Here is a 21,795-nt window from a genome sequence, read left to right as displayed (position 1 = left end):
GATCTATGATACTTCATTCACTACAATAGTGATGATGTGGTTAAGGATAGGCATTTGTTGACTCCTATTGGCTTGTCAAGGCTGCAGTAGGCACACTAACTATCTTTCAGTGACCACTGCCCTTCACAGCCAATTTAGCTTGGGCTGAAGGAGAAGCTGGACATTGGATTTCTGATGGGGCATCTGCCCACCTAATGCAGACCTGTGTTTTGTGAGCTCCTTATAGATACTAGTATAGTATTCTTGTGACAAACTGCTACTCCTATTATTAAATTTGTGTTCAGCAATATATCAATCTATCAAAAGACTGTAACTAATCCCTGCCAGTTGATTTTTCATGGATTTTGTCCCCAAAGAGTACATTATAGGTTTTCTGTTGTCAGAAAGATTTTGTTGGGTTATGTTTGCTGTTGCTTTTATTATGGGTAGGTGAAAAGAGAAGGGTGCCATTTTACCTACTCCAATGCCATTTGGTATATTTGGGATATACTGTGGTGAAATTCACATAGAGTTCTCAGCTTCCTCTTTGGACCAAGCAAAGGGAATCTCAGTAAACTGGTGTCCAAAAATAGCTCAGCTGACTTAGTTGAAAAGATAGATGGGCCTAGGATAAAATAGATGGACCTGTGTGCAACTATAGCTCGTGTAACCTGCTTCACACTGTATTCCTCCTCTGCTCTATTGAGCTGGCAGCCAGAACACTCATAAACTATAGTTAGAAACAACTTGGGTTTCAAGTTCTGGCTTTTTAAAGCACTTTTTCAGAAGCCAGGTCCAGTTCCTAGGCACAGGGAGCATTAAGGGGAAGACTTGCTTCTGCAAATCTGAGTCATCGGATGACCTTATTGCAGAACAGCTCTGACTCATCACTTCAGCTAACTGAGAAGCAGCTAAAGCCTTCATCCTAGGCACCCACCACACTTGCCCAAGCCTGTCTTCCATACCTCCAGGAGAGTGCAGGGAAGCCTGACAAGCTGGTTGGGAGGAGACACAATGTTAAAAGAGCCATCTAATTGCTGCTCTTAAATTATCATGTGATAAAAATGGAAGAACCTGGTAACTTATAATTTCCAATATTGTGCAGATTAGTGCTTAACACTCAGAGCAGCAGAAGTTATACTGACATACTTTTCTAACAACAACTCGAGAATGCATGTTAATGCAACCATGAGAAAGAGCCCTTAGCAAGATATAGCAAAATTAGGGAGGAAAAAAGCTAGATTATTGAGAAAGAGATCTGACAGAAATAGAATCCAACGCACTTGGAATTCTAATCTAGATGAACATTTTAAAACAGACTCTAGAATGAAGAAGTGGCTATACCTGTGTTAGAACTTTTACTATTTCTCTGGCAACAAGATCTTTCCAAAGCAAAGGAGAGAGAAACTGACAGAATTATCACACTAGAGGCAATTAGAGAAAATACAAAGTGTTGAATTTGAAATTACAGATTGATTCAATGATTCAAGAAACTCCATTAATAACCAGATAGGAAAGTATAAATCACAGACAATTGTTTGATTGGCAAAATCTGCAATTCATCTTTTGATTTTAAAGGACAAAGCCACCCGCATAAAATCAGGTACTAGTCTAGTTAAAAATAAAATAGCAAAACAAACAAACCCAGAATCAAAAACCCTACCAGCAATAATGACGGATACTCTTTACCAAACCAGATTTGTTTTCAATGTTCCAAAATTTGATTCCAAGAGAAAAGAAGGTCAGGTATTTACCCAAACACCATTATCTATCAAAGGAGGAATGGTACCAGTTGTTTTGATTGGGTGTTTCAGCAAATTTGCTTGGTAGCAACTGAAGGTAAATAATTAATACAAAAAAAATCTCTTGCATTAAAGAATGTTGTAAGTTAAAAGGACAGCTTTTTAAAAAAAATAATTATTTCTTCTTACAGTATTTACTCAAGTTCTGCCCTGAATAAGAAAGAGCTCTGGAGAAATAAAGCTTCTGCATATTACTTTATGATATTGGTTTGTAAAATAAAATAGAAGTAAACAGCCAAATAAGTTGGACATGTGGTAGCATCATTGTGCTTGTTTCATCACTTTGATGAAATCTTGGCTTGCTGTGAATGCCACTGTTGTGTAGCCCTAAAAAAATATAAGCCATTTCAACCTGTGATCTCATAGAGATTTTCTATAGCTTTCGGGATAGGATTTAAGCTTACATTGATGAGAAAATAGTTTGAGGAATTCAGAACATTGCCTCCCACCCAAAGAAAGAAGTGACAGGTCATTTGCCCCATCAAATGATTTTCATACAGGCCTTACCAACAGAATTTAATAGACACTGATATTAACCTGGTCAAGTCTTCGATGTCTACCAGCATTGCATCCTGCTCTGTGTGCAGTTCATCTCGAATAAGCAGCAGTTGCACCAATTCTTCATTTAAACCTGATTTTGAAAAAGGGGGAAAAAAAGAAGTTTAATTAGACTTATTTCTCTTCTGTCCCTAACGTTTTAGATACTTTTAGCCATTGTGAAGCATACGTTTGATAACTCATTCCGAACAATATAATGGTTTTCATTACTTTTTTGGCTTACATATAAATTAGGAAGGATATGAAGTCATGTTTTAAGAATAGTGAGTAGCAAAATACTGAAATAATACTGTTGTAGGTCTCATGCGATAATCAAGGACAAATTCTCAAGGTAACACAGAATCTTAAATTGACAGGCAGTCCACAGAACATCTGGCTTTTCTTCAACTGAAGGAATTGATGGAAAATCCTCACTACTGAATTTCTAAGGGACTAAAGCTGCTTTTGCCATCAGCAGATTGCCAAGGCCAGAAGGTCGTGCCCTCTAATTGTGTTGGGACTAAACCTCTATGTTTTAATGCCAACCCATCTGGAGAACCACATGATAGGGAAAACTGATGTAAGATGCTGCCCTGGCTCTACAGATACATGAAAGCAGCTATTGTTCTTACCGTAACAGCTACTGATTTCATGTCAGAAGAAAACAACTAAAATGAATTCCCCACTCCCTAATTAGATAAAGGACTCACAGTATTTCTCAACCTGTCTCCTCCATATGTGTCAGGACCATAACTAATGTTGGCAAGTTGCAGCTTCACCAGGAGGTGAACATTTATTTATTTACTAGATTTATAAGTCTGCCCAACCCAAACAATGTGTCTCTGGATGGCATACCACATAAAAACAAACAATAAAAGGGAAAAAAATCACACAGCATTAAAACATACACAATAAATAAACATGATGTATTTATATAAAAAAATCACAAATTCTCCATGACAAATTGACCCATTCTTTGGGGTCAGAGTGGGTAATAAAAGTGACAGAGAGAAGGCAATGGCAAATCATTAACTGAACCCAAAAGCTGAATTTGACTCTAAATTGTCTTTTACTCCCAGAAAAAACCCCAAGCTCTTTCATACAATACTGGAAAAAAACAGATGTATTTCTAGCCTAGAATTCAATTTTTTGTTTGAGGATGTCTGCACTCTCTCCCATCATCCCATTAACTTGTATAATCTATTCTTCCATCTTAGATGAGAATAATACTACCAATTTATTAATGTCACTTTATTCAACTGAAGAACCCTGAGGAAGCCTGTGTGCAAATTACAAAATAACAATTGGTTCCCAAGCTACAGGTAGAGGCATGGTGTCCAATGATAAGATTTATTCTTATCTAGTATTTCATTATAATCTTACAATGGAACAATGGAACCTAATATGCAGGAATTTGACCTTAAAAACTGTGAATAATAGTGAGACAAAGAAAAAATGCAGAAGTATTTCCACTTACTTTCTATCTGTGAATGTAGATCATTGACTATCACTTGTAGTTGCCCAATTGTCATATCTCTCAAGTCTGTGGGTTTTAAACTTCTCTTCATCAAGCATTCACTTATATGAGGCATATGTGGCAGCTAAAAATAACATTAAAGCATTTAAGGTATGCATTAGTTTTATCAGCACACTCTTTGTTTGCAACAATCAACTTTTTATGTCAAAACAGTAGTAGTAACATTGATAATAACAACAACAGCAACAATAATAAACATTGGAAGGGACTTTGGAGGTCATCTAGTCCAACCCCCTGCTCAGACAGGAAACCCTATACCATTTCAGACAAATGGCTGTCCAGACTCTTCTTAAAACTTCCAGTGTTGGAGCATTCATTGCTTCTGGAGGCAGGTTGTTCCACTGGTTAATTGTTCTAACTGTCAGGAAATTTCTCCTTAGTTCTAGATTGCTTCTCTCTTTGATTAGTTTCCATCCATTGCTTCTTGTCCTGCCTTCAGGCGCTTTGGAGAATAGCTTGATTCCCTCTTGTTTGTAGCAGGCCCTGACATATTGGAACACTGCTATCATGTCCCCCCTCATCCTTCTCTTCATTAAATTAGACATATCCAATTCCAGCAATCATTCCTTATATGTTTTATCCTCCAGTTCCCTAATTATCTTTGTTGCTCTTCTCTGTACTCTTTGTAGAGTCTCAACATCTTTTTTACATTGTGGTGATCAAAACTGGATGCAGTATTCCAAGTGTGGCATTACCAAGGCATTGTAAAGTGGTATTAATATTTCGCATGATCTTGATTCTATCCCTCTGTTAATGCAGCCTAGCACTGTGTTGGCTTTTTTGGCAGCTGCAGCACACTGCTGGCTCATATTTAAATGATTGTCTACCACAGTGGTTCTCAACCTGTGGGTCGGGACCCCATTTGGGGTCGAACGACCATTTCACGGGGGTCGCCAACAAGGCTGTCCGCCATTTCCCCCCCCTTTTCTTTGGCCACGCCCCTGGCAACTGGTGATGTATAAGTGGTTGGGGGTCACCACAACATGGGGAACTGTATTATGGGGTCGCGGCATTAGAAAGGTTGAGAACCACTGGTCTACCAGGACTCCAAGATCCCTCTCATATTTACTACTATTGAGCAAGGTACCACGTATACTATACCTATATACCTACAAAATGAAATTCAATGGTGAAAAAAGTAAGGTTCTACATTTAGGCAAGAAAAACCAAATGTATAGATATCCTGTATCTTAAGCCTATCTTCAGGAATGTTAGCTATTCCTGCCAGTTTGGAGTCGTTTGCAAATTTGATGAGATCCTCATCTATCCCCTCGCCCAAATTGTGGATGAAGATGTTGAAGACCACTGGGCCCAGAACAGAGCCTGGGGCACCCCATTACACACTTCCCTCCATGTAGCTGTAGTTCCTTTGAGGACCACACACTGAGTTTGGCCGGTCAGCCAGCTACGAATCCATCTGGTGATGATGCTGTCTAACCCACATTTTTCTATCTTATCAAGTAGTAGGTTGTGATCTACAGTACTTTATCAAATGCCTTACTGAAATCCAAGTAAATTATATCCACAGCATTCCTCTGGTCTACTAATTTTATCACTTGGTCAAAGAATGCAATAAGATTTGTCTGGCATGATCTGTTTTTGACAAACCCATGTTGGCTTTTAGTAATGGCTTTGTTTGCCTCTAGATGTTCGCTGATTTGTTGTTTGATTATCTTTTCCAGAATATTCCCAGGTATTGAGGTCAGGCTGATTATATTATATTAAAGTGTTCTGAACAGTGCACATACAGGTATCCTTGACTTACAACATTCATTAAGTGATCATTCAAAGTTACAATGACACTGAAGAAAATGACTTTTGACCATTTTTCACACTTATAAACCGTTTCATCACCATGGCCACGTGATCAAAATTCAGGAGTTTTGCAACTGAAAGGTCATGTGATCCTCTTTTGAGACCTTCTGACAAGTAAAGTCAGTAGGGGAAGCCAGATTCATTTAACAACCATGTTACTAACTTAACAACTGCAGTGATTTACTTAACTGTGGCAAAAAAAGTTGGTAAAATGGGGCAAAAACTCACAACAATTGTTTTGTTTAGCAACATAAATTTTGGGCTCAGTTGTGATAATAAGTTGAGGACTACCTGTATAATTTCTTGGTTCCATATCAGTGCACAGACTATATAGTCTCATAGAATTCTTTATTGGCCAAGTGTGATTGGATACACAAAGAATTTGTCTCCAGTGCATAAGCTTTCAATGTACACACAACAAGAAAACGATAGGTCACAGATCATAGCTACAATCATTGATCATAATGATTAAAGATTGTATAGGGGGCACATTTAGAAATATGTGTTAAGGAAACTCCCTATCCACTAAAGCTAGTGATGCCATTCACACTTTCAGCAGAATCTGATGGTACTATACTTAATGGGCCATTGAATTTTAGATTGGAGATGGAGGAGTAATCTCTTCTATGAAACAGGAAAATGTAAAACTGGCATGTGCAAGAAAAATTTGAAGGCTGAGAAAATGTTACCTTCATTACCCCCTTTATCTCACCACTTTTGCCAGCATTACTACAAGTAGTCCTTGACTTACAAAGTGTTGCTTAGCAACTGTTTAAAGTTATCATGTACCCTTCAAAAGGGACTTATGACCTGGATTCGAATGTCTGTCCCCTGTCACATGAATGCATTTTGGGCACTCATTTGTGGATATGTGCAATGTCCATGATCACCTGAAAATTTATGATGTTTTTGCCAGAACTTGGTGTTTACATCTGGCTTTTCACAAAAACCACTCAATAGTGAACAACGGTTTGTCATTATGGGGTACTGAGTGTAGATTAATGAGAAAAAAAAAAAGATTTTCAAAAACTGTAGTATCAGGCTGCAGCATAACAAAATTGCCAATAGTGAAGGGGGTCTGAATACTTTGTGAATGCACTGTATATAAAATACAATTCAAATTCAAGTGGTCCTAGGATTATAATAGCAATTGGAACCAGTACTTCCATTACTAAATTATATGATCATAAAATGCAATGTCATGTGACCAGGCTGCTTAGCAATGGCAATCCCCATTGCCATTTTTTAGTGAGGATCACAGATCATTAAGTGAGGGCTACTGAGAGAGCAGGAAAGACTTAACAAGAGTGACTTGCAATCTTTCTTCCTTCCCATTGACTTTGCTTGTGGGAAGCTGCAGGGAAGGCAGCAAATTGTGATCATGTGACAACAGTGCATGGCAACCACCATACATGAAATCTGGTTGCCAGGAGCCCAGATTATGATCACATGAGTACAGCGGCAACATTGTTGACTGCTTGTAAGTCCCTCCTATTCAGCACTTTTGTAACTATGGATGGCTGCTGAACAAACGGCTGTAACTTGAGGAGTAACCATACGTTTTTTAAAAAAACGTACAAAAAAACCCCAAGCACTTTAATTTATAAATACTTCCCTCCACAAAGTCCAAAAATGTAAGGAAATTAAAGGCATGAATTTTTATGTGATACATACAAGATCAGCTACTGGAGATTTTTTTCTATTCTGTTTTTCCACTTCTACTTGCATTTTGGCCATTGGCTTTGCCATCGCCAGAGCCATTTTGGCTTCAGCTTGAAGTTTCTTTTGTCTTGTGAGAAAATCCATATCATCCAAGGATTCAGATTCTTCCTCAGTAGTATCTCTGTCAGAATAGGAAGAGCTCTGCTTGCTCTAAAAAAAAAAAAAAAAAAGTGCAAATGTAAAATAAGCATGGACTTATTTTAAGATTCCACATACTGATGTAAAAAAACTTTGTAATTACTTGATATATGTACAAATAAAAAAAGTTATACACTGATGTAGATAATATAAGTGGGCAACACTATTATATATGAACATGTATGTTCATGTACATAAACAAAGTCATCTTTGGCAAGCATATCTGAAGCCTTCTTCTTTGAGTTTGTCATCTCTGCCATCTTTGTTCTATTTTTGTTTAGGAATGTTTTTCTTGTTTTAATTTTTTTTCTTGTATTAAAATATTTTAAAGTTTAACAATCCGTAAGCTGCCTACAGTTACTGGGAATCAGGCAGTACATAAATAAATAGAACGCTATTCTTCCATAACATTTGCATCATCCTTTAACTCGTGATGGATTGCAGTGGGTAGGGCCACATCAGAGAAATCAACAGGGCCAGCAAGTACATGGGAGTCACATCCAAAATTAGTTTTAACAATTAACCCCCCCCAGCTGAAAGTCTCATGTTTTAATGAGAAATTTAATCATAGAGGAAAAGCATTGAATATTATTTAAAACATATTTAAATGTCACTGTCAAATTTAGCCAGCATATTGTGCATCTCTGTTCTAGATGTAGAGAGCTTAGATCAGTGGTTCTCAACCTTTTTAATGCCGCGACCCCCAATTGGTCGTAAGTCAAGGACTACTCAACCGGTCGTAAGTCGAGGACTACTCAACTGGTGCAGCACCATTTGCAGAATGGGACTTTTGGCGGGCTCAGCAGGGCAGAGACAGCCTGGACAATTCCTATTGGCTTTTCAAAGCCAATAGAATTAGACTCTATTCAAGAGAGTCTATTCTATTGGCTTTCAAAGCCAATAGAAATAAAAGGGAATAGCACAGCTAAGGAAAAGGGGGAAAAAATGGCGGACTGCGTTGTTTGGCGACGCCTGTGAAATGGTCGTTCGACCCCAAATGGGGCCCGACCCACAGGTTGAGAACCACTGGCTTAGATAGCTGTATAAGGCCTCTCGGTTGCCCATTGTTAGGACTGGATTCTCGACAAACCAAGCCATCAAGAGCAGCAGTCCTTGCCCTGCATGTAATTCCTAGTGGCAAATGATGCCACCAGAAAAGGTATTTATTATCTTTTATACTGGTATTTCTCAATCTCAGCAACTTTTAAAATATGTAGACTTTAATACCCAGAAGCCTCCAGCAAGCAGATGGGGGAGTTGATCTTAAAGTGCCTTGAAAAAGTCAGTCTTTAGATTGTTAATGAACGTACTGTATTAAAAGTATGTTGAAACTGTGGTGGAAGAAGGTGGTTTATCCTTCCCAACATTTGTGAAGGATCAACGTGTGCTTATCAGATCAACAGCAAAACTCACCATAGGAGATAAAGGTGTATCTAGACTAGTTTCAGTCTTGCTGTCATCAGCATCACTATCTTTGTCACTTCCACTATCATTGACAAAACAAATTTGCAAATTCATCCCACTCTGTAACCTTGAAAAGAAAAAAGAAGAGTGACAGCTATCATTTTCTGCAGGGATGCTAGATGCATTTAATCACTATAAAGTGGATTAAAAGTGGAACTAAACAGGATTATTTCTAATCTTAAATGTTTATACTCAAAAGCTACATACTTTACTGCTCATACATTTAAATAAAATTTAGTTAGATTAACTTGCATGAAATTGCTAAAAAGATTAGATTGGAACAATTATTAAGAAACAAATATTTAACAGAAGACTTTTAGTTCCAGATATTACACCTTTTCCTAAGATCTAACTATTATCAGTGGTTATTAAATCAAATCAAATCAAATTAAATCAAATCTTTATTATAGTCATAGACAAGCATAGGAAGGAAAAATACAAACAGTTACTAATTATAAAAGTTAAAAAATTAATACAGATATGTATACATATCTATATAGGACTACCTGTAGTTATAATACAGTGAATTCAGAAATTGAAATGCAGGTAAACAAGTTAGAATAAATGTCAATATGGTCTTTACAATTATCATCTTGGGTAGACGTGAGTATGACATCCGACATTTGGCCTTGAAATTTTATCCTCAGGCCCACACGCCAAAAGGTAGGCAAAATAATCCATACTCCAATAAGTAAGAAAAAGAAGTGAGCAAGACAGTGATTAAAATAAATATGAGTAGCTTCCCATATATTAATAATTTTTTTTCATATCATATTAGAAAATAAAATTCTATAGCAATGAATTTTTCTGCAGAGGCTATATCCATGCCTCCAAAGTTCACACCTGGCCTTCAGGGTTCACTAATGCTGTACAGGATTAAGTACATCTGTTTATCAAAAGGGAAGAATGCTCACTTAAATACTTAGACATAAAAATAAGAGGAAAATATATTGTCCAAATGTTTATACCAGAGAAGTAGCCACAATATAAAATAATGTGGGATTTCAAACAATGAGAAGACTAATCCTGTTTGGTTTCAAGGGAGATCTAGAAATATTATATTTCCAATGAAATATTTGTCTTTTTCTTCAGAAAAAGTTTGGAAATTAGTTTATATGTTCATTTTAAACAAAGATTAGTGTATGTGATTTTGAAATTAAAATATGTATTGTGCCAATAAAAATATAATCAAATGCTGTAATATAACCAAATTAAGATAGGTAACTGTAGTTGGAGATAATGGGAATTCTATATATAAATATATACTGCAGTTAAAGTAAAATAAAAAATACACCAGAAACTGCAGCTTATTCAACTTTGGTTGCAGACCTCTGTCCAAGCAACAAATGTCTCCATCATTACAGCAACTCATAGGCTTATTTGAAGAGTTAATGGTGCAAAGAGCCATCCCAGGGATGGATCTTCTGCTGATAAGCCCTACTGAGTAGCAAAGGTAAGGCACCTTAAAATAAGAAGGAAAGAAGAAGTAAGGATTTAGTAGTAGCTTCTCTACGGGCCATAAAAAGTTAAAAAAAGACACCCTCAAGTTGATCTCAGTTGTCAGTGACCGCACAGACACAAGTAGATGGTTTGCTATTTTTTTTTTAGATGTTTGTCAACCATGCCTATTTCCTCAAGGTCTCCCAATTCCAGTCCAAACCAAGCCTGGCCCTTCTTAGATTCTGATCCCAAACAAGCAGAGCTAGACGTTCCCTCTACTGAATCCTAAACCTGCATATAACATGAACAAAGGTATAGAAAAGGATACATCTAAGTTCCAAAATACAATTGTTGGACTTGGAGACAGCTGATAGAAATCTGTTTGGCTTTATTTTAAATGTTTATTCATCAATAAGCTATAATAATATCTATTTTATAAACTGGGGAAAACTGATATACCATGTATAAATCTTAGTGGTGTGAGTGGTGTAATTCTTATATTAAGAGTTAAACCTTTTAAGCCTGCTTATAGGTTAATTTTAAAACTGATTTTAATTTCCCTTTGACTGTGAAACACATTCTTTTTTAAAGGTTTTGGATTTCAACTTGCAGCATTATATCCAGCACTGAAATTGCAGTTCATCACAGAAAAAGTTAGTTAAAACTAAATTAAGGTTATGTCACCTTAATACAGTGAATTTGAGTAACTATATTTCCTACTCTTTTTATCTAGTCCTATTGTACACTTTAAGTAGAAGGGGTCTCTGCAAGACAAATTGCTTGTGCTTTAACTTACAATTATTGAACCTTTAAAAAAAGGCAGGGAAGGAAGGGAAGTGGAATGCCAAACTCATGCCTGTTATAAAGATACCTTAAGCCCCTCTTAGAAAAATGAAATAATTTACTAGATGAGAATATGAAATACATTACCAGGTCATTGATAAACTAAATCTGGACTGTTAAAGTATTGTTCAAATTTTGACAGAAGAAAGAGAGAAATTACAATGTTGAAAACAACTTACCTGCAGCAATAATAAAAATAATAAAAAATATAATCACTTCCTATTAAGACACACAAAGAAATGCTTTAACTACACATTCCTGCTATCTAACCAATCCTGAGATCGGCCACAAGGTGGCTTAGAGTACCTTCTGCAATTTGCAGCATTGATTCATTTTGCAGTGGAATCTACATATATATTAAAGGACTTACATTTAAAATTTAAGGATCAGACATCTATTTGTGTTTACAGAGAGGCATCTGCCAAAGCATTAATAACTTGCATGTGAGGCTGAAATAAAGCAATACTTTTAAAAGCATATTTTAATAATACATGGTGCTGGCCTACTACAAAACAATTGCTCCACATAAGTATTTATTATGAGTCTGATGCTCTTATCATTCTGGATATCTGGACTTCTATTCATCATTCTCAATTAATAAATTCCTGAATTGTCAGGAATGATGTCAAGCCATAAAACAATTAAGTATAATTTATAACCACAGATACATAGTAGGTTGCATAGAAAGACATGTTTTTTCCAGGCATATATGTAATATTCATGTAGGAATCATAATTTATAGGAAAATTATTCCAAATCTGTTAGTTCATTAAGAACATGAAATACGATGGACAAGTAATCACCAAACAAAGACATAATAACCATATGCTTTGATTTATATTATTCCTTGATAGCTCCCCATCACCCCACGATTTAATTTTGTATTACTCTTCATGGAAAAGGACAGTAAAATATTACTTTCCATTTACTTTAATGCTTCTTTGGATGCATTATTAATATGCAATATATAATGAATAATTATATGTATATTTTATGCTATGCCCAAGGTTTCCGGTGGATATTAGATCTAAATTTTAAGCCTTAGGGCATAAATTACAGATACCCAGGGACTGTTTTCTTCTTTGTTCTAGCATTGTTTGAAAAGAAAAATACTGTAGGTTAATTTCTAGCTTTTTTGCATGAGTTATAATATCCCTGTCAAATGTGGAAGCACAGTCTTAATTTCAGGTATGAAGGCAATTTTAGGACTTATTTTAGTCCTAGTACCATTTACCTGGGAATAAATTCATAAAGTTTAATAGAAGTTACTTCTGAATAAGTCCATCTCTTGGGTCAGCCCAAAAGCCCATTTAATTTCACATTCTGGTATCACAGTCACCATCAGGAAACTCACAATCATGAAATGAGGGCATGGTCCTCTTCCATACTTTTTCCTGAAGCTGTGTTTCTGGACGTACTAGCAAGAGGAATAGCAATTGCAGATCTATTCTCCACATATTTTTCTAGTCCCCATTTAAAATGTATCTGGTGACATAATCAAATGTAACTTTCATACTTAAAGTAATTATTCCATTATACTATCAATGTGATTTATGGTTGTGGCTGCTGTTCTTCTGGTTCACCATTTAGCTAACAGATTACTGAATACTGGATCAGAAAATATTGATCTTTAGAGTGACTTGAAAGATCCAGAATGTGATCCTGAATGAAGAAACTGACCTAATGTATGTCATCAAAATCTGTCTGGCCAAAAATGTGTCAATTTGATTAAACAATGATGGCCAGGAATTCAAGCACAGAAGGGGAGAAATGATTGAGGAAGACATGAAATCAGGATATTACAGAGTATCTTGTCTGGGAATTTCATGACAAGCGTTTTTTGTAATAGCATAAAGCAGAACTGGGATTCTGTTGTATATTGTCCAACAATCTTGCTGTCTGAACTTGTTTCAGAGGCAAGGAGCCATGTCCCTTCCAAATAATTGTGCCTGAGTATTTAACATTGTTTGGTTTATAATTTAAATATTAAAATATTTGTTTTTCAGTTTGTTTAAAACCTCTATGTCATGAAAAAAACCACTAAAACACAAATCAACAATATTCTAAAAGATAGAGCTGGCCAAGAAAGACAGCAGCAAAAAAAAGTCATTTAAAAAAGTCTTCCAAGCTAATTTTAATTATATATTTTAAAAGGGAAAAGAAATAGATAACACAAGCACTTTGTGGTACAACTGCATGAATAAAATTGCCATCTAAAAATGCTTTCCACTTTGGCTAATTATATTAACTGGCCAAATATAAAAAGTAAACATTTAGTAACAGAAAATTCTCAAACAAAACATAAGCATTTAATTGCTTATTGGTTTCTTGCTCTAGAGGAATCCCTGAAACTTGGGGAAAAATCTAGTTTCAACCCTAAAAATATTCCAGTTTTCCTGGAATAGTAAGAGCCTATAAGTTATTCAATCTAAAGAAATGTTTGTGTGGGTGTATGGCTACACATAGGTAGGCCAATGGTATGTTTATTGCATTCAGATGTTACTGTAGGAGAGAATATGTTGCTCATGCAATGCTGTTATGAAGGTCAAAGGCAAGTTACCATCTTGTCTTGAGTGATCCCTTGAATCCTTCTCAAGGAGGTGCAACCTACTTACTGTAGTTTCAGATGATAAGAATGGAAGATTCTTTGCAACATTTTGTGGGAAAAAAGCCAAAAATGATATCAGGACTCCAAATTGCTATTTTGGGGATCAGGTTCAATTAAGTCCACCACAGTAGAAAACACCTCTAAATTCTTCACGTCTTGCATTATTATGTCACAACCCAAATATCACTGACTACACAACAAAGCAAATATATAATACAATGAGGATGTCGAAAGTCTTGTGACCTACATTGGGAGTTCAATTTATATCAGGACATAATGTTCTGAATATTTTTAGAGCTTTAAATATTGCATGATTAATAAAATATGCTATTGGCATTTTTAAAAATATTTGTATCTTGTCTTTCAACCTCAAAATGACTTCTGGAAAAGAATATAAAGGTATATATTTCCCAACACATATTAAAGAAAGCTCAGACCCAATTCTGGAAAACCTTCACATTTATTAAAGTGAAAATGTATATGACATTTGCACAGTAAAACAAATACCACTAGAAATTAAATAAGTTGAAATCCTCACAAAATGGAGTTCAGATACCTGAGATATATCTCTTTGCAAAGCCAACATTATGATTTTCTCAAAGCATAAACTGAAGCTTTATGTCTGCCTCTACCATGCTTTAAACTCTTACCTGCTGAAATGTATTAAAATGGGAAATATGCCAAGTACTGGGTTAGTTGTTACTCACCGAGAAGAAAGGCTTGGCTTGCCACTTTTACTACAACTTGTATAAATTCCTGGGCCATCATCAAAGAAACTTCCAAGTGCCAGTTTTTGCCTGATAGATTCTCTTTCATTTTTTTGCGCCTAAGGGGAGAAAAAAATGTAATCGAGCTACTGATGACAAACCACATTCCTCTTAAACATTTTTTGAGTTGTATAAACATCAGAAATCATAACTTGTAATTTAAAATGAGAGATACCAGAGCAGTTGCAGACACAGAGCTTACTCTCACTGTATCTAGCAAATACTGAATAAATGTAAAAGTATGTCTAAATGCTCTACAGCTAGAGATGCAAAGAAAAAAGGGAAAAAAATAGATCCCATTTCCCTTTTGGTTCTTCAGCGTCCCCAATTTTTTCAAAATGGAAAAAAAGTTAGAATAAAAAAAGAATAAAAAAAAATCCTTGAAGTAAATATTTTATTTTAGAATAATGAAGGTAGTAAAATAAGATGTTAGGATTTCACTCTCTTTTATTGTCCCAAAATGTTTATCATTATAGCACTTGTAATAGTAATGGTATTTATCTGTTCTAGGTAACTCACTGGACATTATTTTGTGTCTGGCTCTATCATATTATTAAGCAATTGGTCATAAGTCAAGAACCACTTGTATACCATTGGCATATATTAACAATTCATGTCCAGTTCCACTGATTGTTATATATAAGGCAGGACTTATTTCAAAAATTTCCCTTGCACTGTATCAAAAGCCTTTTCTGCATTTAACAAAACTACCACCGATTTTAATTTTTTAAAAAATATAACCAGAATATTAATTAACAATCTAATATAAAAAGATACTAGTCATTCCTTTGTAAAATAAGGATGGATGGTGAGGATGGATATTACTGTCTGTAATCTACATGCTAGCATCATCATCAAGATAAGATTGCGTCCTCAGCAATAACTTTATCAGTTTTGAAAATTACTATATGTTTCACTGAAAAGGCACAGTTAAAAAGGTTTTATTATAGACCTCCAGAAAATAACTCTTAATGAGATAATAATCTGGACTAAGAGCTTTCCCAATTTACATTGATGTCATAGCATCTATGATTTCTTCATGACATAAAAATGCAGCTTAATATGGGGAACAATTATGCATAATCTTAAGAAAAGCTACAATATAATATACATTAATTTACTCCTGTCATGTTTGACTATATATACCATTATAATTATAGTTAACAAAAACCTTCCTAAACAATCAGTTTAAAGCACTGATGACGTTCCTTAGTTGGGGAAGGAACATCTTGTAAGCCAAACAGCCAAGCTCAGAGAGCACCAAGCACCCAACAGTTCAATCCCGAGATTCATATATTCTACCTTATTGAAACTAAGTTTAATTTGGCCATTACAAAATAAGAAAGCCCTCTTTTTTTTCTTAAAACTGCTTCTTCTTTGCTGCTGGTTTTTCTGCAAGTGTTTTAAATGCACTTTTAGAGGACCACTGTACGTACATACGAGGAATTTTCAGCCCAAAAAGTCAATTTGGGGTCCTACTCCAAAGAAGGAGAATATAGAATAACAGAGTTGGAAGGGACCTTGGAGGTTTTCTAGTTTAAACCCCTGCCAAAGCAGCATTATTTGAACAGAAAGGGACAAAAATTACCTTTGAACATAAAGCAAGTAGGAGCTAATCGTCAACGTATAGCATTCTAATCAGCTCAAAAAGTGCAGAAACTTTGGTTTATACTCAAGAGATGCAGCTCATAGACAGAATAGAATGACTGCAATTATACATCAATCATAAAATGGCAGGTTTTTAGACCATTGTGTATAACTTCTGGCTTTTTCGTTAAGTGATCAGAATGGTGTCACTTTCAAACCTCTGATGATAGTTTAGCAATGGTCAAAGTGTGGTATCTAAATTCAGGATTCTATTCTATAACACTGCAAGCCAAAAAGTATAAAGAAATTAAGAAGCTAAATAAAATTATTTTTTTAAAAAAAGTCTATTGTAAGTAGCCTCCTCTTCATCCTGTCAAACTGCTGATCAATGAACTGGAAACCCTATCTCTCCCATTGCTGATCGGAACCAAAATATGAACAAGGACCAAAATGGTTTTCATGTATGTGTGGTTTATCATCTCAAATGAAAAAATGATAGGTATTACAGATATGCAAGATCTCTGGCAGGAAGCTGAGTTTGAATCCCTTCTTTTATCAACATTGAGATTCTTATCTTGTTTATTACAGTTGGAAGCACAATCATCTCAAGCAATTACAGAAAGATCTATTTTGCTTGGTGATTCTGAGCAGCAAATCCATTAGCAACCCTCATTAGTCATGTTGCTATAGTACAGTACACCACTAACTGAAATCTATTCCCCATCACTTCTAAGAAATATCTGCAGAGAACATCATACATCTGGCACAGAGCTTTTCTGTCTCAAAAGGTGTAGAGCCAAACAAACTGCAACATGAGGGAAAAATCAATGGTTTTAAAAGCACATTTGCTGAACTTAATAAGCTGGTGTATTCATTTTCACTTCACCATAAGTGCTGCTACAAAGTAAAAGAAACCTCAGAGGTCTCTTTCATTTGAGTTTTTTTTATCCAATATTCTGCCATCTGTTGTTATGGTAAACTGAATTTATGAAGACGGGAAGATTTTCATGCTGGAAGAATCTACATTAGCAAAAAAAAATTTAAATGTAACATCAATTTAAATATTATAATATAAATTTATTATTAAAATAAATTTAATATTTATATTAAATTCTTCAAAATATTTGTCTGCCTTCTAAAAAATTCCAGACAAGAACATCTAAATTTCCTTGACATTTCAGAAAATCATTAATATAATTTCTTTTTCTTAACCTGGTTCCTTTAAAATGATTATTGGTTGGTTTAAGAGCTGCTTAATGTATTTTTTATCTTACTGTAATCTATTTTGGATTTGTTGATGATGAAAAGTGGCATTGAATGCTTTTAAAATATAAAGGGACAAATTAAATATTAAAGCAATGTAGAGTACATGTAAACAGAGCAACAACCATGCATTCAAAATGGTATCTAACAAGACAGAAGAAATTAGGATCATTAATATCTTTATAAAATGGGAAACAGTTAAGTGTGAGGACTAGTCGGTTAAAAGATCTTTGGCTGTAACAAACACCCACAAGCAGAAGATGAAAGAGATATTAGCAAATAATTTTATATATAATTTTAAAAAGAAATGTAAATGCATGGCTCAACAATTGTTAGTTTTAGTACTGAAATCTGCTCTGTTTTTCCAATACTGTACAGTATAAAGCAAATGTTATATGCGCATATCAGATGTTTGGTAATTATACCAGGAATTTTGGCAGTAAGATCACAGTTCAATAACCCAGGTCAAATCATTCCAACGATCTAAATGTTACCTATTATATCACAATTACAAGTCTGCTGGTAATTATTTATACATTGTAAAGTTGTTTCATGGGTCATTTATCTACTTTTAAAGTGTAGATATTTTAATTCCTAGACGTTTGAGATCAGATTTTAACCTCCAAAAGGCTTAATGGCTTCTTTGTTATAATGGACTAATCAGGTGCCAAATAATTATAGTTAAGTTTTTAGACTCACAGCCAATATAATAGCTAACAAGGAAGCACTGTCACCAATGTATGCTATTTATGGCCAATGTACTCTATTTACAAATTCAGTATTTGGATACATGGGATCCTTAAGACCTTTTCCATGATAATATTAGACCTTGGTCCACATGGAAGCCAAGAAAAGACAATTGTTACGTATGAAGGCTGTTTTCCTATAAACATAGAGGATCATAATGGAATTAAAAGGGTTTTTAACATGGTCCATGGTCAATATAATAGAACTCAGGATGAAGAGAGCCTAATCAGCTGGGATCTTTCTCCTAATACAATTGTATTGTTATCTGTCTTATCATAATCTGTTACAGGTCCATTTCTTTTCTTTCATTTACAAAATATAGATTGTTATTACATTTCAAGTTCCGGAACCAACCAGATAATCAAAACTGCATATCAAACACAAACCACACATTACCAATTTGACTGGAAGTACAAAATATGCTTTGCTGTGAGAGGCAAGAAGATGAGGAAGGAAGGAGGGAAAATGTCAACTGAGCATGGAATTACATTTTAATTGGACCAAGGCCTTGCTCATAGCAACCCAGTTGTTTATGAGTCAGGTCTGAATCTGTCTATAAAATCATTCATTATTTAATGCCTGCATGGTCATTCACTTTGGACAGCTTCCAGTATGAGATCTGTAAAAACAATAACTGCCCAGTCACATCAAATCAACTAAATGGGTGAGGGAAGCCTCTGTGGAAGATTCATGTAGCCTTAAGACATCCATCTTCAAAGGCTACACATTCCTAACATCCTTGCATGTTTTTCTATAATATAAATATAGCCATTTCATTTATGGGACCGAATTCACCCCATTTGTATAGACTGGTTGTATTTATTATCAGGAATATTGATATGGAATTGAAAGTGACAGATCTGAAAGCACACTGATGGGAACTATAGAGATTTCCACTAGACCTGTAACTCTCTTCCTAATTTTTGTGCAGCTTTAATTTCCTTCTTTAGTTAATACCCATATTTTGATAAATAAGTAAAAATGTAATATAATAGCTTAAAGAAAAGGTTATAAAGAATTCCATGGATTACGACAGATTACCGCATATTCTGGCGTATAAGACTTGGCGCTAATTTTAATGCTTGTGAAAGTCGTCTTATACGCCGGAAAGTACGGTAGCACTTAGCAATACCAGTGCTTTACAGTCCTCTCTAAGCAGCATACAGTCAGCTTATTGCCCTCAACAATTTGGGTCCTCATTTTACCAACCTTGGAAGGATGGAAGGCTGAGCTTCCAACCTTGAGCTGCAGAGAACTAAACTGCTGACCCAGCAGAATTAGCCTGCAATACTGCATTCTAACTATTGCACCACCATGACTCTTATAAGGTTTAAAGTAAGGTTTAAGCCACATGGAAGCAAGATCCTGTAGACATGTCTCTCAGAAACAACTACTAAGGCATTTTAATTTAGAAGCTATATGTAGCTTCTAGTTTCCAGAAAGTTTCTATGTATAAGACGTTTTGCTGATTTTATTAAATACTCAGATTTTTTAATTGTTGCTATTCATGACTCATATTTCTTGTTGCAGTAATATTAGAATAAATTTTATAATGTCCTTAATATCCATAGGGTATTTTACAAAAATATGATCAGAATCAAAAATATATCTTTGTGTTAGTTCTTTCCTTCTGAATCAGAGATGATTCATCAGAGATGGCTCCTGCCATCGCATCCAAGAAATATAGTTTCCCAGTTTTCTTGGAAACTTCCAGGAATACTAACTGTTATGTCCCGAGCCTTGCAAACGGGCTCGGGGCGTTTGCAGGCAGTCCCGGGCAGGTGCAAGCTGCCCGGGACCAGACAGGCTGTCGCCAGCGCCCGTGCGCATGTGCGGGTGCTGGCGCGGGAAAAGTAACACATTGACCCGGGAACTGCCTATATAAGAGGCTAGGAGCTTTTGGGCGTTGCTGAAGCCTTCACTTGTAAGCTGAACACAGAATAAAAGGAAACCTGAGAACTACAACTGCTTCTCGCGTCTGCTTTTCGCCAAGGACTCAACACTAACCATTTTATCACTTTTCAAGAAATAGGTAGCTGCTTCATATTTCTAAAAAAATACAATTTTAGGCAAAGAGTGGACTTTGCCTCAGATCAGGAAGTTAACATAAATTTCCCATATCCAGCAGTGTTTCTAGTCTGTCCTCTAATTATATCATTTCCTATCAATCTATTCTGACTTTTTGAACTCTCAGTAGTTTTGGTAATCTAATTTTTACAGATTTGACAGAATGCGAAGTCAAAATAACATGACTAACAGTTGAGGAAAACTCCTAAAATGTATGGCTATTATTTCCAATAATGTTTCTTGATACGCTTCAAACAAAATTTACATAGCTTTTTGCCATGTTCCAGAAATGCTGCTGACTCATTCCTATCATTTTGTCTGAGCTGTTAAGGAAAGCTTGATCTTCACAAAAGCTAGCAGGGTCATTTACTGATAGTTCACTCAGCAGCAATAATAGATGGGAAGATAATTTTATCAAGGCTTTTAAAGTATGCTTTATTCTATATATTACCAATAAATTTTATGTATTACTAGCAAATATTCCTAGTGAGCTATATACAGTTTCTATACAGACCATGGAAATATGTCGACATTTACACGAACCTGGCAAGTTTCTTGTTAGGATCTCTTCCCTCCTCCCCCCCAGTGGTTTTGGCTAGAAGCATTTTGTGAATGTTTGCATAGTCACATCTCCAAATGCTCTACATCAGCCTATCATTTACAGCATATGGCTGTAATATTATCAGTCCACAGAATTTAGATCAAGACAAATTACACAGAATATGTTGTACATAATCTGTAATTCAATAGCATTTACATGTTCTTTATTCAAAAACAAATGAACAAAGCAAACAATTAGAGTGCCTTTTTAGGCCTTTGGGAATATGGAATCCACTTAACAAACTGAGAAATCTTTCAAAAGTCTAGACTCCAACCAGGTTTTTTTTTAAAGAAAGCAACCCTTTCCAATATTACAATTAGAGTACACCACTGGCTGATTTTTGTCATGCTTTATATGGAAATATTATATTATGAACAATAATATTATAAATGAACAATAGCAGATTTAGATTTTCTGTCCAGAGGCATGAAATTGTTGTATAGTTCATGAAGTCAGCAATTCACCTGGTCAAGTATTTCATATCATTCCCATCATCAGTCTTCTTGGATTGTAGGGTATTCCCAGTGCTGTAATAGGATATGTTAGGACTTCCAGACTTCTGAATTCTAATTATGTATACCAACTGAAGCTATACCCTAAGGACAGACAGTATGCTCAATCTGATTTTAAATTGCAGTTTTATTGCCTGAAACATTTGGATTGTATTTGGACTTTCTTGCTACTTTTGCACAGTTTTATCTTTTGTTATTAATTTACTTGATGAACAATTCTGGAATATACAAAGGTTTGTATCTACTTTTGTGCCATTTTATATGACTTAATAAAGATGTAATACATGGAGGTTGAGTCAACTTTCTCAAAGGGCCACTCATCAAGTTATTTTTTATGTTTGTTTCTTTTGATTTAGTTTTCTATTA

General features: G+C 35.3%; 1 protein-coding gene across 6 annotated transcripts in view; it reads right to left on the bottom strand.

Moving 5' to 3' along the window:
* Positions 1 to 21,795, bottom strand: part of SCHIP1 (schwannomin interacting protein 1) — a 138,745-nt gene that overhangs the window by 6,483 nt on the left and 110,467 nt on the right. For 4 of the 6 annotated variants that reach the window (XM_039361082.1, XM_039361079.1, XM_039361084.1 and 1 more), the window contains exons 3-8: positions 14,593 to 14,711; positions 8,944 to 9,061; positions 7,345 to 7,542; positions 3,796 to 3,919; positions 2,319 to 2,412; positions 1,324 to 1,403 (exon numbers count right to left, since the gene is read on the bottom strand). In XM_039361082.1, the coding sequence (XP_039217016.1) occupies positions 1,324 to 1,403; positions 2,319 to 2,412; positions 3,796 to 3,919; positions 7,345 to 7,542; positions 8,944 to 9,061; positions 14,593 to 14,711 (733 nt within the window). The remainder of the gene's footprint in view (positions 1 to 1,323; positions 1,404 to 2,318; positions 2,413 to 3,795; positions 3,920 to 7,344; positions 7,543 to 8,943; positions 9,062 to 14,592; positions 14,712 to 21,795) is intronic. The other 2 variants (XM_039361085.1, XM_039361086.1) reach the window with 1 other exon arrangement.

Source organism: Crotalus tigris, unplaced genomic scaffold (assembly GCF_016545835.1).
Source record: "Crotalus tigris isolate CLP2741 ecotype Arizona unplaced genomic scaffold, ASM1654583v1 scf7180000019200.1136910, whole genome shotgun sequence".
In the NCBI taxonomy this organism is placed as follows: domain Eukaryota; kingdom Metazoa; phylum Chordata; class Lepidosauria; order Squamata; family Viperidae; genus Crotalus; species Crotalus tigris.
This window is presented reverse-complemented; position numbering and strand designations above follow the sequence as displayed.